This window comes from Antennarius striatus, chromosome 12 (assembly GCF_040054535.1).
Source record: "Antennarius striatus isolate MH-2024 chromosome 12, ASM4005453v1, whole genome shotgun sequence".
Taxonomy (NCBI): Eukaryota; Metazoa; Chordata; class Actinopteri; order Lophiiformes; family Antennariidae; genus Antennarius; species Antennarius striatus.
In genome coordinates, this window is record NC_090787.1 from 5161797 (window position 1) to 5175737 (window position 13941).

The 13941-nt window shown below is 47.1% G+C and overlaps 2 protein-coding genes across 5 annotated transcripts; both read left to right on the top strand.

The window, feature by feature from the left end:
- Position 1: 1 nt before the first annotated feature.
- On the top strand, positions 2 to 3601 carry maip1 (matrix AAA peptidase interacting protein 1). The gene is made up of 5 exons (XM_068329476.1): positions 2 to 473; positions 785 to 856; positions 2297 to 2420; positions 2662 to 2812; positions 2902 to 3601. Exons 1-5 carry the CDS (start codon positions 144 to 146, stop codon positions 2978 to 2980), a joined length of 756 nt encoding a protein of 251 aa, XP_068185577.1. The 5' UTR covers positions 2 to 143; the 3' UTR covers positions 2981 to 3601.
- Positions 3602 to 4034: 433 nt separating this feature from the next.
- pgap1 (post-GPI attachment to proteins inositol deacylase 1) lies at positions 4035 to 13094 on the top strand. Of its 4 annotated transcripts, XM_068330035.1 has the most exons (26): positions 4038 to 4336; positions 5119 to 5272; positions 5348 to 5523; positions 5795 to 5966; positions 6039 to 6199; positions 6341 to 6393; positions 6469 to 6535; positions 6614 to 6719; positions 6816 to 6874; positions 6980 to 7063; positions 7142 to 7191; positions 7278 to 7329; positions 7403 to 7480; positions 7553 to 7628; positions 7959 to 8032; positions 8108 to 8159; positions 8232 to 8298; positions 8383 to 8488; positions 8572 to 8610; positions 8694 to 8878; positions 8971 to 9201; positions 9641 to 9776; positions 9855 to 9905; positions 9984 to 10195; positions 10359 to 10463; positions 10563 to 13094. In XM_068330035.1, the coding sequence occupies exons 1-26, from the start codon at positions 4175 to 4177 to the stop codon at positions 10699 to 10701; spliced, it is 2847 nt and encodes a 948-aa protein (XP_068186136.1). In that variant the 5' UTR covers positions 4038 to 4174; the 3' UTR covers positions 10702 to 13094. The 4 variants fall into 4 exon arrangements, 3 of the variants coding, with proteins under 3 accessions (XP_068186136.1, XP_068186135.1, XP_068186137.1); XR_011037740.1 differs by having other exon boundaries at positions 4035 to 4336; positions 9855 to 10281; positions 10563 to 10591; XM_068330034.1 differs by having other exon boundaries at positions 9855 to 10195.
- The last annotated feature ends 847 nt before the right edge of the window (positions 13095 to 13941 follow it).

Consider the following 13941-nt stretch of genomic DNA (forward strand, 5'->3'; position numbering starts at 1 on the left):
TTTACTTATTGACAAAAATAAACTTTCTATTATACCTTTCGGTTTTTTGATGCAGTAAGATTCTGGATTTTTAACCGACGCTATTTGTTCCTCATCGGACGCTATATATAGACGGACAAGAGGGATTCCGAGTGACAAGAAACATGGCGTTCCCCTTGATGAGAGGATGTACCAGAGTACGATCAGCATTTAGCTTTACTCGTCTAGTTTTACGTGAAAATATTATTATGAACCGAATCGGAAACACACGTAAACCTTCTCCAACCCCCGCCGCCGTGGTTGCGTCGGCCCCGGCCCGTCCATACAGCTCGGACCCGCGCAGAAAGAAGTTGGAAGAGAAGGAGTCAGAAATGATGCGGGACATAATCAAATGGATCCGCGACCGGATCCGCGCCCGGATCCAGTGCTTCCTGATCTGGGTTTACTTTGATAAAGATTTCAACATTAAAGAGTTCACAGCGGGAGCGATGCAGGTCAGATTAACACACAATGTGGTGAAATTAGCGGTGTCAGCTGCAGCTGTGACGTCTCCGGCTGGCGCAACTCGATATGACGTCATTTATTCATCCTGTTCAGTGTTCTAACTTGGAATCTAAAACTCACTAAAACACTGTTATGAGAAATATCAGCCTTGAAAATCAATAAAATTTGATGAAATGTCATCTAGTTTTAGTTTCGTTGGTCTGTTATTGTTTTTCATGATGATGTCATAAAGGCCCTTCATCACAAACAGGAGTTTTTTTGTCCACTGCTTGTTGTTCAGAACCTTTTTTAACCCTTGCAGGCCTTCGTCCGTGTTTCTGGGCTTCTGTCTGAGTGTAAGTTTGACGCTTTGGAGGGACTGGTGGCTAAAGATGTGAGTATGGGGGCCCAGAAGTCCAAACTGTCCTCGTTCATTGTATACTAATGTGTGTTCTGCAGTCCTCAAGCTGATCCTTTATTCCTTTTTGCTGCTGTGATAAAATGAAGCTCCGTATGACACGACATGAAAGGATAGATTTGTAACCGGCTTTGGCCTGACTTGTCCATTAATAGCGTTGTGTAATGAAGGACTCTGGCCGAAGAGCTGGTGTATTTACTCTCAAAGTGGAGACATGTTTGACAGGGTCACAAATTGTGAATAAAAAGCAGGACAGAGCACAGCAATCTTCTCCAGTCATCACCAAAACGCAACTGCGCAAATATAGAAGAAACTATACACATTTAAACCTATTACACTACCATAACAATTACACTAAATAAAAGGAAATGGGCGGCACGGTGGCGCAGTTGGTAGCGCTGTTGCCTCACAACACGGCGGGTCCGGGTCCGCTCTGTGCGGAGTTCGCATGCTCTCCCCGTGTCGGAGTGTGTGTGTGCATGGTTGTCTGTCATTGTGTGTGGCTCCGTGGTGCACTGGCATCATGCCCGGAGTGTCCCCCGCCTCATGCCCTATGCCAGCTCCCTGTGACCCGCTACAGCGGATAAAGCGGCAGAAAATGAATGAACAAAAAGAAATAACAAAAATAAATAAAAGGAATATAAAAAATCGGATCAGATATTCAGAAAATACCACACAAAAATGAAGGGACAACAACATGGAGTGGAGTGACTCGGTCACATCCTTTAACAAGTGTGAGTACAAAACAGGGCAGAGTACAGCAATCTGCAGCAAAGGAAAAGTCAGTAAAAAATTGCCGCGGTGTCCCTGAAGCTTCGACCAAACACTCCACTTGTGACAAAAACAAAACTCAAGGCAACAAAAACTAAATAGCGTCAAACCTAATTCTTACTTTCTATCACTCTATCTACATTCGTACAACTTTTCATACTACATATAACACAGAAGCGCTTCACAAACTCACCTTCTCCAGTCACCTTCTCCTCAGAATGTGACTGAGGAAGGGAAGCGCAGCCCCGGAAGTGACGTCACGAAGGTAACAGAGACCACAAAATAAAAGTTTAATATTCTCAAATAAATTCAAAATAGACAAAACAATTGTTGGAAACAAAAGAATGAAGATTAATAAAAAAATAAACAATGAACTGAGGACTTTTAGTGGAATGCATTACTTTTCTATATGCTGCATATACAAAGTGCTTTACCAGTTATTGAATAATTCTTACTTTACAATCATTTTGAAGCAGCTGAAGTTAGAGAAATCTAAACCTGTGATGGTCATGGAAACCTCACCGCTTTATTTAAGGAGGTTTCATTCTTGTATGACACAATACTCCTTTTGATAAAGGACTAACCGTATTCCAAATGAACAGACATAACTCTCGGTTTCTGCATCTTTTAAAAATCTCCTTGCAGTTGATCGGAACGCTGGAGGAAAAGTGTAACTTGCTGCCGTTGGACCACAGGAATGCTCTCTTTGTGAGGTCTCATGAAGTCATGTTCCTGACTCCTGAAGATGTGCAAATCTACAATGACGACGGTCAGCATTCTTTAGAGGCCCAGTTTGACAATATGTGTGTTGGTTAATATTGTTTGTCCACAAGTCCAGTAAAAACCAATGACTATCTTTCAAACGTGTTAAATATGGAACATGTTACTTCACATTATTGAGTACAAAGTGTGTTCTAGCTCTGATTTGAAATTCATTTGCAGGCAGGATAATATCTTTTTGCATTAGTAGAATTTGCAATTGTCACAATATGCTTGTGTTGTTTTTGCAGAGAGACAGTTTGTCTGCATTCTGATGCGTTTCTGGTATCTGACAAGCGTTCGTCTTCCTGACAGCTACAGCGATGGACACCAACTCTTGCAACGGGCCGTTAACCAATCCTTAAAATCAAACACAAAGACATTGCTAGCTGCAAACTACGAGTAAGCGTGGATTTCTTCTCATACATTCCAGACCTTGAGATGAAATAGAGTGACTGCTCTAATCTGGCTGTTTGGCTGGTTTTCCACAGATTTAAAAGGGAGTACACGAAGGGAGTGCCTCCAGACTGGACCATCACTAAGATAGAATACTCCAAGATTCTGGATTAAAGTGCTCCTGGCTGGTCGGGGCTGTTCCAGTGGAGAATGAAGAAACCCCTCCTCAGTATTGACTGAGTTTAAGAAAATGGCTCAAAGAAAAGGGGACACACGTGTACGGATGTCAAAGGAAAACACCGAGACACACCTGGATTCATCCTCTAGTTATGAGCCAGACACAATCTGCTGACCAGAATAGCGTGTCAGTCTATCGTAGTGTTTTTATGATTTTATTTAACATTTCTGATCCATCTTCTCCTCTGCCGATAGAAAAACAGCGACCAAAACTTGAACTTCTCGTCTGGAAGTATGTGTGCAGACTAGAACAAGGACTGAAAAATCAAATCACTCACGACAGCCTTATTTTGGAAGTATTATTTAACATCTTATCACAGTTCATCCCGTCTGGGTTTGCATTGCACCCGTTCTTGCAAATGGTCCAGGTTTTTAAAAGATGCACTGTTTTTGTGGCGTATTCCCACGATTGTTTTCACACAAACGTTTGATGGTGACCTGCAGTTGCTGAACCCTTTCTGATAGTAGTGAATACCAGACTGTATGTGTTTTCATGTGGTTCAGACGACTTGATGCAGCTGCGATATTGTTTTAATTAACAACTGAAAAATAAAGAATATCCCATTGTTTTCCAGATTTTTAGTATAAAGTATTAACCGAAATACCATTGCAGTCCACTGGATTGCATGCTAAAGGTTTCAGTTGGTTGGACTGTTAGCAGGTCATGTAAAAACACAACATTCTGTGAAGGTTTGTGAAAGAAAGTGAAAATTCATTTTTAGACAATTTAATGTTAATGTACTTCATTCGTATTTCACGGATTTTAAAAAAATCAGGTGAATTTAAGGTCTTAAGTATTTATCTAGGTAAATCCTAAAATACAGTAACATTTATGGTATGAGATCTTTAAATTTTATTATGATAAAGATTTAATTGAAATAGATGTAGATAAAAATCCTTTTTAGTCCAAACAGCCACATTTAGTGGTATAATCCGTGCTGCTCACCACCTGCTTTCCTATTGGACAATGTCTTGTCGTTCTTTCCTCTGATTGGTCGAGCGACCTGCCGATAGCTACCGTGTGAAAGGATAGTGGTTCCTGTTGTCGGAGCTGCCGGTGAAAGTGACGTGTCTCCGCGGCGTCTTCCGCGGCCGAGATGGACGGGAAATCACGGCGGTGACGCGCCGGTGATGTTTGGAAGCAGGAGCCGGAACCGAACCATGAAGCTGGCCGCCGGGGTGTTGTACGGGTTCGCTCTGGGGCTCCTGGTGGTCGGCCTGTGGGAGCTGCTGACGGGCTTCGAGGAGAACCGATGCAGCATGACGTACATGTTCGAGTACCCGGAGTACCGCGTGAGTAGCCCGGCTCGTGAGTTACCCGACACCCCGCGACACCCGGAACCAGCTAGCCTGCCGCGTGCCATGCTAATTATAGCATGTCCTGCTAAGGCTTTTTCCCTAGCGCGAGTTTTTGGGACAGGTAAGCTAATTTGTGACACCTGCTAGCATAACAGCTGGACAGCTGCTGGGGACAGATTTACATGTGAGATTAGGATTAGATTAGAGCACATGTGTCAAACTCAAGGCCCGGGGGCCAAATGTGGCCCTCCACATCATTTAATGTGGCCCGCGAAAATATAAAAGGTTAGAGTGTCTAAAAATAAATAGCTCAGAAGTGTGTTTTGAGCAAAACTACATTTCCCACAATGCAGTAGTTAATCCCGTTTTAACTCTGACAAAACCATTTTTTAAAAAGTTAATGTCCTAATTTATGTTTGATGTTTGTTTTTTTTATAAGAGTTTGACCCCCTGGATTAGATTAAATTAGATGAGATTAGACCAGATTAAAGCAGCTAACATGTTAGTTTCTGTCTTTTTATTCTCACTCATGTGTTCATTCACCCAGAGGTGGAGCACATCTGGAGGTGATTTCAACCTTCTGTCGTGTTTTTATTGTGTTTGTGTGAATCAGAGAATTATAAATGATAAATATTAATTATAAAAAAGTCCTTGATTCTGAATTTATTTTAATTCAATCTTTACGTTTTAGAGCTTCAGAACACGGGTTTCTGTGTGTGTTAGCGTTCACCCTGCTGCCGTGTTCTGTGTGTTCATGTCATTCTGTTTCCCCCCAGCGTGTGGCGCTGCCCCGTCGTGTGGCCAGACAGTACCCGGCCTACGGGCTATACCTGTACGGCGAGGGCCTGTACGCCCAGGAGACCCGGGCCCTCAAACTCACCGGGGCCCCCGTGCTCTTCCTGCCGGGAAACGCTGGCAGCTACAAGCAGGGTGAGGTGAATAAAGGGTTAATAGTGAGTTTAGAACGGGCATCCTGACGGACGCCATCATCTTCCTCTCCTGCAGCTCGCTCCCTGGGCTCGGTGGCGCTGAGGAAGGCGGGGAACATGGAGGGCGGCGTCCACTTCAACGTGTTCACGGTGGACTTCAACGAGGAGCTGGTGGCGCTGTACGGGGGCAGCCTGCGCCGCCAGACGCACTTCCTGCACGAGAGCATCAAGGCTGTCCTCAGGCTCTACAAGGTCAGCCTGGAGCCGGGTCCGCCGGTCGGACGGGGTCACAAGGTCACCGGGCCACAGGGTCACCGACTCCTGATGGCCCCGAGCTGGTGGCGTTCTGTTCCAGAGCCACCAGGGGGAGCAAGACGCTTCATCGCCACTAGTTTAATAACGTGTGTTCACCCCGCGTTCACCCCGCGTTTACCCCGCGTTCACCCCGTGTTCACCCTGTGTTCCCTAAAATCACACTAATCTGGGGTAAAATGTGACACCAGAATCTTTTTCTACCCCCCAGCACCTGAAGACCCCCCCACAGAGTGTGGTGCTGGTCGGTCACTCCATGGGGGGCGTGGTTGCCCGGGCGCTGTACACCCTCCCCCGCTTCAACACCAGCCTGGTGAACCTCATCATCACCCAGGCCTCCCCTCACCTGGCCCCAGTCTTGGTTCTGGACCCGTACCTGCTGGGTAAGGCCACGCCCCCTGGTGATCATCAGTGAGTCACCCCCGTCTCACCTCTTCACCCCCCCTCCCCTTTAGAGTTCTACTCGACAGTGAGAGAGAAGTGGGTGAACAACGCTCACAAGCTGGTGAACATCACGGTCCTGTCTGTCGGGGGTGGTTACCGTGACTACCAGGTCCGCTCCGGCCTCACATCCTTACCCTGTCTCCATGGAGACCCCAATAAGCTGTCGCTGGTGGTGAGTGTGGTCTGAGGCGCGACCGTCTGAACCTTCTGGAGAACCTTTACATTTCATATCAAAATAAAACCAACAGGGAGACTGCTGTATTTTCAAAATAAAAGCTCTGACTCCTCTTCATGTTGTTTGACTGTCCTGAAGGCGACTGCCGTTCCCAGAACGTGGGTGTCCACCGACCACCTGTCCATCGTCTGGTAACCAGCTTCGCATTTATTTCTCACTACATTTAAATAATATTAAGATGATTAAAAGTGATTTTTGTCTCCAAGGTGCAAAGAACTGGTTCTGGCCACCGTCAGAGCGTTCTTCGACCTCGTCGACCCGGAAACCAGACAGGTCAGAAGTACGGAGGTCACGGAGGAAAGACTGTGTTACAGCGTGGCGTGTGGAGGCTAACCGGCGTGTTTTTATCAGTTCACAGAAAACCCAGAGAAGAAGATGTCGGTGCTGAACTATCACTTCATTAGACACCCCGTCAGGACGCTGGGGGACACTCCAGACGCCGCCGCCGTCATGTTGGGTAGGAAGAAACGTTTTATGACAGCGGGACAAACGGAAAAGAAGTGATTTAATGGAGCTTCACTGACGTCTGCTTCCTTGTCTTTTTGTTTTCCAGATCTTTCCGACGCGTGGAGCGAGGTCAACACGCTGCGTCTGGCGTTCAGCACGCCCAAGGTGTGGAGGATAGCAACGCCATTTGTGTTCCTGCTCTGACATTTTGTCAGAAATGAGAGAAATTGACATTTCCTGGATCCAAAACCTTTCTGTTGTCGTCCACAGGAAGCCCAAGTGAAGTACTTCCTGTTCGCCCTGTCGAGCCGCAGGAAAGCCTACAGCCACTTCTACTGCCGGAGCGACAACCTGGTGAGTTTCCAGTCGAGTCAGGTTCATGCTGTCGCCGCTTTGGGTTTGAGTTTCTGATTGATCGCTATCGATCGGCAGGAGATGAGCAGCTGGGTCTACGGCTGCAGGCAGAGGAGCGGCTCCTCGTGGTGAGACTCCGTCTCCTCTGGGTGTGTTTGATTTATTGATTTATTATCTGGACTGGGTTTTATTTGGACCCTTTGAAACTTCCCAGTTTGCAGGCGATGGATCTCTCCATGGCAACGGAGCTCCTCCCACCATATAAGGTAAGAACCGTCCTCTCCAGACGTTGACCTGAGCTGCTATTGGCTGCTCATGAGCGTCTCCTGTCCTCCTCAGGTCCTGGTTCTGAGTCTCAGCGACTTGTCTTCAGTCTCTCATCTGGTGGTTTCAGCCTCCAACCTGAATGGCAGACAGGTGATTTAAAACTGAAGATCATGTGACCTTTGCTCTGACTCGTCTCTGAGTCACGGTTTCTCTCACCCACAGTTCACTGTGGAGTGTGAGTGGCAGAGACAGGAGTCTCAGACCTTCTCCCTGCCGGTGCCTCACGTCCTGTCCTCAGGTGGGTGGACGTCCTGACCCCAGATGTAACTAAATGTAACTCAATGTAATGTAAAATAAATGTAAATATTCCTTAATGTTAAATTACTGAATTTATTACTTATTCAAGTTTGTTTCTCTTACAAAATAAATCCTTTTAATTAAATTTTAAACTCCATCAATCAAGGATCAAACTACCAATAAATAAAGAAAAGTAACATCAAACACAAGTTATGACATTAACTTTGTTCACAACGTTTTGTCAAAGTTAAGATGAATTACTGCATTGTGGGAAATGTAGTTTTGATCAAAGCACACTTTTGACCTATTTATTTTTATAAACCTTCTCCAGGTTTGACCGTCAGTGATTTCACCATCAACTCCTCCGGACTCCTTCACACCATCCGGCTGCAGCACTTCCACCAGGTAGCTCCTCCCCCTGCTCCTCCTGTAGCCCCTCCCTTCCTGTTCCTGTGGCGTCACTAACCTCTGTGTCTGCAGGTCTACCAGGCGTTCAGGATCAGCGTGGCGAGCCAGTGTAAAGCGCACAGAGGTGGGTTGATCATGTGACGCGTCTGCACATGCGTGAATGCTGTGACATGGTAACGATGGTGCTTTCCTGCAGACAGACTCCCCAGCGTGTTCGTGCTGAGGGCGCCGTGGTTTCGGGAGGATTCTCTGACCACAGTAACGTAAGTCAAGTCCGAAACGGTCCTACTTTTTCAGGCGGATTCACATACACACTCACACACACAGTCACTGGTTTCCTCTTCCAGTGTGCCATCAGTGGCGGAGATCTCAGGGATGCTCCACACCAGTCGACCAGACAACACCTCATGTGCCCTCCTGCTGCTCCACACTGCCCCCAACTGCCAGTATAAGGTACTGCAGCCCTGTAACTCTCAGGAAGAGGATGGGACGTGGTGACACACACACAAGATAATGTCTTCTGTTTTTACCCACAGGTGTCAGTCAGGACTTCATTACCCAGGGTTCTCGGACAGGTACGACCTCTGCCTGCTTTGTTTCAGACAATGTGTGTTTCTGGACTGGTCCTGACCCGACCTGACCTCTTGCACTCTGACAGATACTGAGGTTCTGCTTCCACACGGTGCCAGTCTACACGGCTGTAACGCTCCTCCTGGCCTGCGGGGGGCAGATGTCCTCCATCCTGAAGACAAAGAGAGCTGCAGACATGAGCCTGGTGGTGGGGGCAGGCCTGCAGCCCCACAAAGTCAACCTGTTTGTGTACATCCTGCATTTCCTGCTGGGGTAGGACCCCTTCCACCCCCACTCCTGAGAATTTAACTGCATATCTCACCCTTTAAACGCAGATGTTCTAACCCCCCCTCCCCCCCATTCAGTTGTGGCTGGTTCCAGGAGGTCTGGTCCCGTCTTGGAGCACCCCCCATGGATGTCCTCCCCCCGACCACCCCTGACGTGACACTTTCTGAAGGCGGGGCCCCGGCCGAGCAGTGGCCCCTCCCCCTATCCCCTCTGCTGTACGTGTTGGGGGCGGGGGTGGCGTTCTGGGGCACCGCCCTCCTGCGTCTCGTCACCAGGCTGGTGTCACTGATATTAGCTCCACTCCACAGGTGAGGGTCTTTATTTGATTTATTTATATTTTTATTTTTAAAAAATTAAATAAAAATTAAATAAAAATTTAAAAAATAACAAAATAAAATTAAATACAAATTAAATAAAAAAAGATTAACTCCACTTCACAGGCTGTGGTTTTTATTTCATTTATATTTTTATTTAAAAAAAATAAAACCAAAAAATAAAAATTAAATAAAAATTAAATAAATTAAATAATAGAATACAAATTAAATAAAAACATTGACTCCAATTTACAGGTGGTGGTTTTTATTTTATTTTTAATTTAAAATAATAAAAGTAAAAAAAATTAAATAAAAACATGCAAATTAAATAAAAATTAACTCCACTCCATAGGTGATGGTTTTTATCTGATCGATCATCATGGCTGTAAAATCTAATCGATTAATTGATCCTGACTTTCCTTCCTGTATGCAGACCCTCCATCACCAGGGACTGCGGCACCTTACGGCGGCGGACGCAGCTCGCCATCGCTCTGTGTCTGACTGTGGTGGGCTGGACTTCCTGCGGGGCGTTTTCCATCTCTGCTGCCTTCCTGCTCCACCTCTACAGGGTAAGTCTGGGACAGGAAGTTATACCAGCCATCCTGGGACCAATCGGGAACCTTTATTTACTCTTTGTCCTCTGTCAGGTCCTGAGGCTCCAGATGACAGAGCGGTCTTTGAGTCACATGTTGAACCTGGTGAGACCGAGGGGGCGGAGTCAGTTTGAGGACACGCCTGTCGTCAAACCTCTCACCGCCTCTTCTCCGACCCCTCAGTCACCCACCAAACGCAAAGAAGCCGAGAACGGCGCGGTGGATTCCCAGTCCTCCGGGGCGTCTAAGGAGTGTAACGGCGCCCCCCTGCTGTCAGAGTCCGCACTGCAGGAGGTCCGGGACGACCTGGAGCTCCACCTCTGCCTGTCGGCGCTCTTCACGCTTCCTCTCACGCTCATCGCTCCGTCGCTCATCCATTGGATCCGGAACCTGAGGTACCGCTGCCGCTGATGCTAACGCTAACGCTAAGTGGTTTGGTTTGTGGAGGCTGAGTAGCGAAGAGACGACCGTTAAATTGGAGGTAAAACTCTTCATCTCAGCTGCTCGGCAACCAAATTGGGTCCAAACCGCCGTTCTGCCCCCCTTCCCCCACTGCAGGTACGCCACCCAGCTCGACCCCGACCCCTGCTGGCCACACATGGTGCCTGTGATTGTTGTGTACCTGCTGCTGATAAACGGCAACACGTCACAGCTCAGCAACAGGTGAGAAACACACCATCATCATCATCATCACCGACACCCCCACCCCCCCTCAGAGGTTTGCTCTAATCTCTGAACATTCTGTTCGTCTCGTCCCCCCAGTAAACTCCTGCCGCTGACGTCCCGCCTCCCTCTCCCGTTGGCCGTCGCCGCGGTGACCTTCTGTCCACTCCACCTCTACAGAGTCACCTACTTCCTGTTGGCGGCGCTCATTCCCCTGTCCATGTGTTGCCTGCTCTGACGGGATGCCTCTCGTTTCTACGGTGACGGGCCTTCCGTTGCGTTAGCTGCCGTGGAGTGGCGCCATAGACGTACAGCTGGGGGGGAGCGTCCGCTAAGTGTTTGCGCCAAACGCTCCGCAATGCTACGCTGTGATGTCCGTGGAGCGTTTGGCGCCAACACGGCTCCGAAACATTGACCTGAAACCGCGTTTGCCTTACTCTGTACATCTATAGCTCCGCCTCCAGGGGCGGCGGTGTCACGCTTCAGATGTTCTTGTTGTTTCCTGGTGTCTTCAGTTCACCCCCCACACTGCCTCCTGCTCAGCAGTGACTCCTAGTGGCGTGTTGTCTGTAGCGGTTTGTCACACGTCTTAAAGTAATCCGCTTTCCAGAGTGTTTTTACTCCGGTCCGTGTTGTTGAATCTGTCTTTTCCGGCATCGGATACTCATCTTTCCTTCGCTCATTCTGCGAGCAGCGACTGTTACGCGAGCCGACGGCTCGTCTGAACAAAACACTCGATGGTCGAGAGAAATATTTGAAAGAAAGGAAAAGTTTCCCTCCGCTACGTAACGCAGTGTGTGTTATAACCAGACGTTACCCTACACCGAAACACTCATGGCCTTAATTTTAATGTGGTTCAGAATCGGCATGGCAACCGTCTGACTCCTATATAAAAACATGAGACATGGTTAGCATGTGTGGCTAACGTAACATTTCGTAAAACACACACACATTTGTGCCACCGTATGTATTATCACCAAATTCTGCAAGAACTTTTAAACGTTACAGGTTTTATTTTGTTAGTTTATTTTGAGTAGTTGAACAAAAATGTTTTTTCTAAGTTGTGTTTGCGACACAATCCTAACAAATGTGTGTGTGCAGCCTGGTTCTCTCTCAACACACACTTTTAAAGGAGTTCCAAAGCCTTTAAAGGTAGGATTCAGGTGCGCTTCTGCCTCTTGTGGCCAAAATGAGTATTACAAAAGGGACAGGAAGTGAGACACCAGATTTTATTTTATTTTTTATTTTCTTATTTTATTCTCTTTTGCCTTCCTTAATGAAGAGAAACAAAACATGTGTTACACACACACACACACACACACACACACACACTTGTGCATTTGTAGTAATTTTAGTTATGTGTTGGTTTTCTTCCGGTTGTATTTCTGAAAGTTTATGGTTATTTGAGTTTATAAAAGGTGAAGGTTTGTTTTTTTTAACTTGTTGAAAGCCTTAAATGGTTTCCGGTGTGTTTCAGCGTGATGTTTGTGATCCGAGCCGACAGCCTTGTTTTTATTTTCTATTTTTATTTTACTTCCATTCATCCATCCCTCCCTCCGCGTCTTCCACCTGGATCTTGTCCCAACGACTGTTCATCTCTCCAGGTGCTCAACTTCTCGCTAAAAATCACAAGATCCTTTAGTGGTGAAAAGACCAGGATGCACAGTTGCCGTGGAAACGGTTTGGTTTGGATTGGGAGGAGGAAGCAGAGCTAAAAGCACAAAACAAAAAAATGTTTCACCGCTTCCGTGACGAACGCTAGTTTGTCTTTAGCTCGGCGTCATGCCGTCACTAGATAGCCACGCCCCCTGGGTTCGGGACCAATCGCTCGTACCGCCGCCGTTGTCATGGTGAATGTAGCTGCACTGAATGTGTGTGACCTGTGCTCTCGTCTGTTAGCGCTTCGATGTGTGTGTGATTCACCACTTTAGAACAGATTAGAGTTTTCTATCGATGTGGTTCGTATCGGTGTTCACTGTGATCACGTCATCGTTCCAGGTCCACACGGGAAAATCAGGCACAGTGGGGAAGGGAGGGGTCACGGAGGTCAATGATGGGGTTCTCAGTCTGTGTCTTTCATTTCCCACAATGCATTACTGCGTAATCCAAGCACATTCATTGAAAAAGAGGAGCGAGAAGATCAGTTCAGCTCCTTTTGAAATGAATTTTCACTTCTTTAAAACTTATTTAACACTTTTGTTATTAAGTAAATTCCTTCAGTCCTTCATTGACCTCCAGATTCAGCCCCCTCCCCTATGAGGAAGTCTTTAAATCCCGTGTTTTTCCAATGTGCATCTGGATATATGACACTAAATCTCATGATAATGTAATGTGTCTATAAGTGCTTTAACGTCTGGTGTCGGTTTTCTTGATTCTGCTTCTGCCGTCGGTGGCTTCGAACCCGTGACCTCCTGCTAGCCGCTCGTTGTCATGCAGAAACTAGTTAGTGGTGTGTTCGTGTTGTCCGGTCAGGCTCCGGCATGGAGTGAAGAGTATTTTTCTCCTCAGGTTTTATTGTGACAAAAGTGATTTTGATGTTTTTCTATTTCTCACATTTTTATCTGACGTCATTCTAAATGGGGTAAAACTGTGCAATTTTTTTGGCACCGTTGTTGTTGCAATAAAACACAGAAAAATCAAATGTGTTGTTGTCTTTCTTCCCATAATTTAATTTTAGTTAGAATGTACTTTTATTCCCTCCTAATGATCTGCAGATGCGGCTGCACATCCTCCCGGTGGCCACAGGGGGCGCAGCTTCCTTTCCTTCCGCTGACTTCCAGAATTAAACGTGAAGCGTAAACAGGAGGGGGGGGGGGCACAAGCAGAGTAAGATAAGGACAGTAAGGCTGTAAATGAATGCACTGCATGAGTCACCTGACCCTGGGGGGGGGGCAGTTGTGGGGGTAGAAATCCATGCATTCAATGTTTATCCTTAAGTATTCTCTGCAGACTGAATATTTAACGATACTCAAGAGTAATTAATGGTATCGATCGGACTGTTTTAGCTCCCTGGTGAGGTCACGATTCCACTGGATGGATTTTAAAGTGGGAGGGGGGGGGCAAAAATGAAACGATCTGTTTAAAAGACGCGGATCCATCATTATTTAATGACTCCTGGGGGAGGCGGCAAACGCCTCGGCGGAGGGATGCGCTCGACTGAGAGTCAATCAAGTTCGGGTCTAACAGATCTGGTCGGTATGAAGTCAAAGAACTGCGTGTGTTCGTGTTTTTAATGTTCCACAGGTTGTGTGTGTGTCGTCACAGCCCACGTTCACATCCAGCAGTGTGTGTGTGCAAAACTAAATCCCTCCGCGCCCCCCAGCGAGGACTCACTCCGCCACAGCTGCCGCGCATTACACCATCCTCCGGCGGGGTGCGCGTCCTGGTGCGTTTGGAGCTCCCCACTTGGGTTCCGTGCAGCTGGCTGGACCGGTGGTGCTGGTGGTGGGGGGGAGAGGAGGACGTCCGACCGCAGCGC

Excerpts from the sequence above, each read along its gene's own strand:
- maip1 (XM_068329476.1), top strand. The coding sequence starts at position 144 with ATGGCGTTCCCCTTGATGAGAGGATGTACCAGAGTACGATCAGCATTT. Across the intron at positions 474-784 it reads TCACAGCGGGAGCGATGCAG|GCCTTCGTCCGTGTTTCTGG; the intron begins GTCAGATTAACA and ends TAACCCTTGCAG. Across the intron at positions 2,421-2,661 it reads GCAAATCTACAATGACGACG|AGAGACAGTTTGTCTGCATT; the intron begins GTCAGCATTCTT and ends TTGTTTTTGCAG.
- pgap1 (XM_068330034.1), top strand. The coding sequence starts at position 4,175 with ATGTTTGGAAGCAGGAGCCGGAACCGAACCATGAAGCTGGCCGCCGGG. Across the intron at positions 8,299-8,382 it reads GATTCTCTGACCACAGTAAC|TGTGCCATCAGTGGCGGAGA; the intron begins GTAAGTCAAGTC and ends TTCCTCTTCCAG. Across the intron at positions 8,489-8,571 it reads CCCCCAACTGCCAGTATAAG|GTGTCAGTCAGGACTTCATT; the intron begins GTACTGCAGCCC and ends TTTTACCCACAG.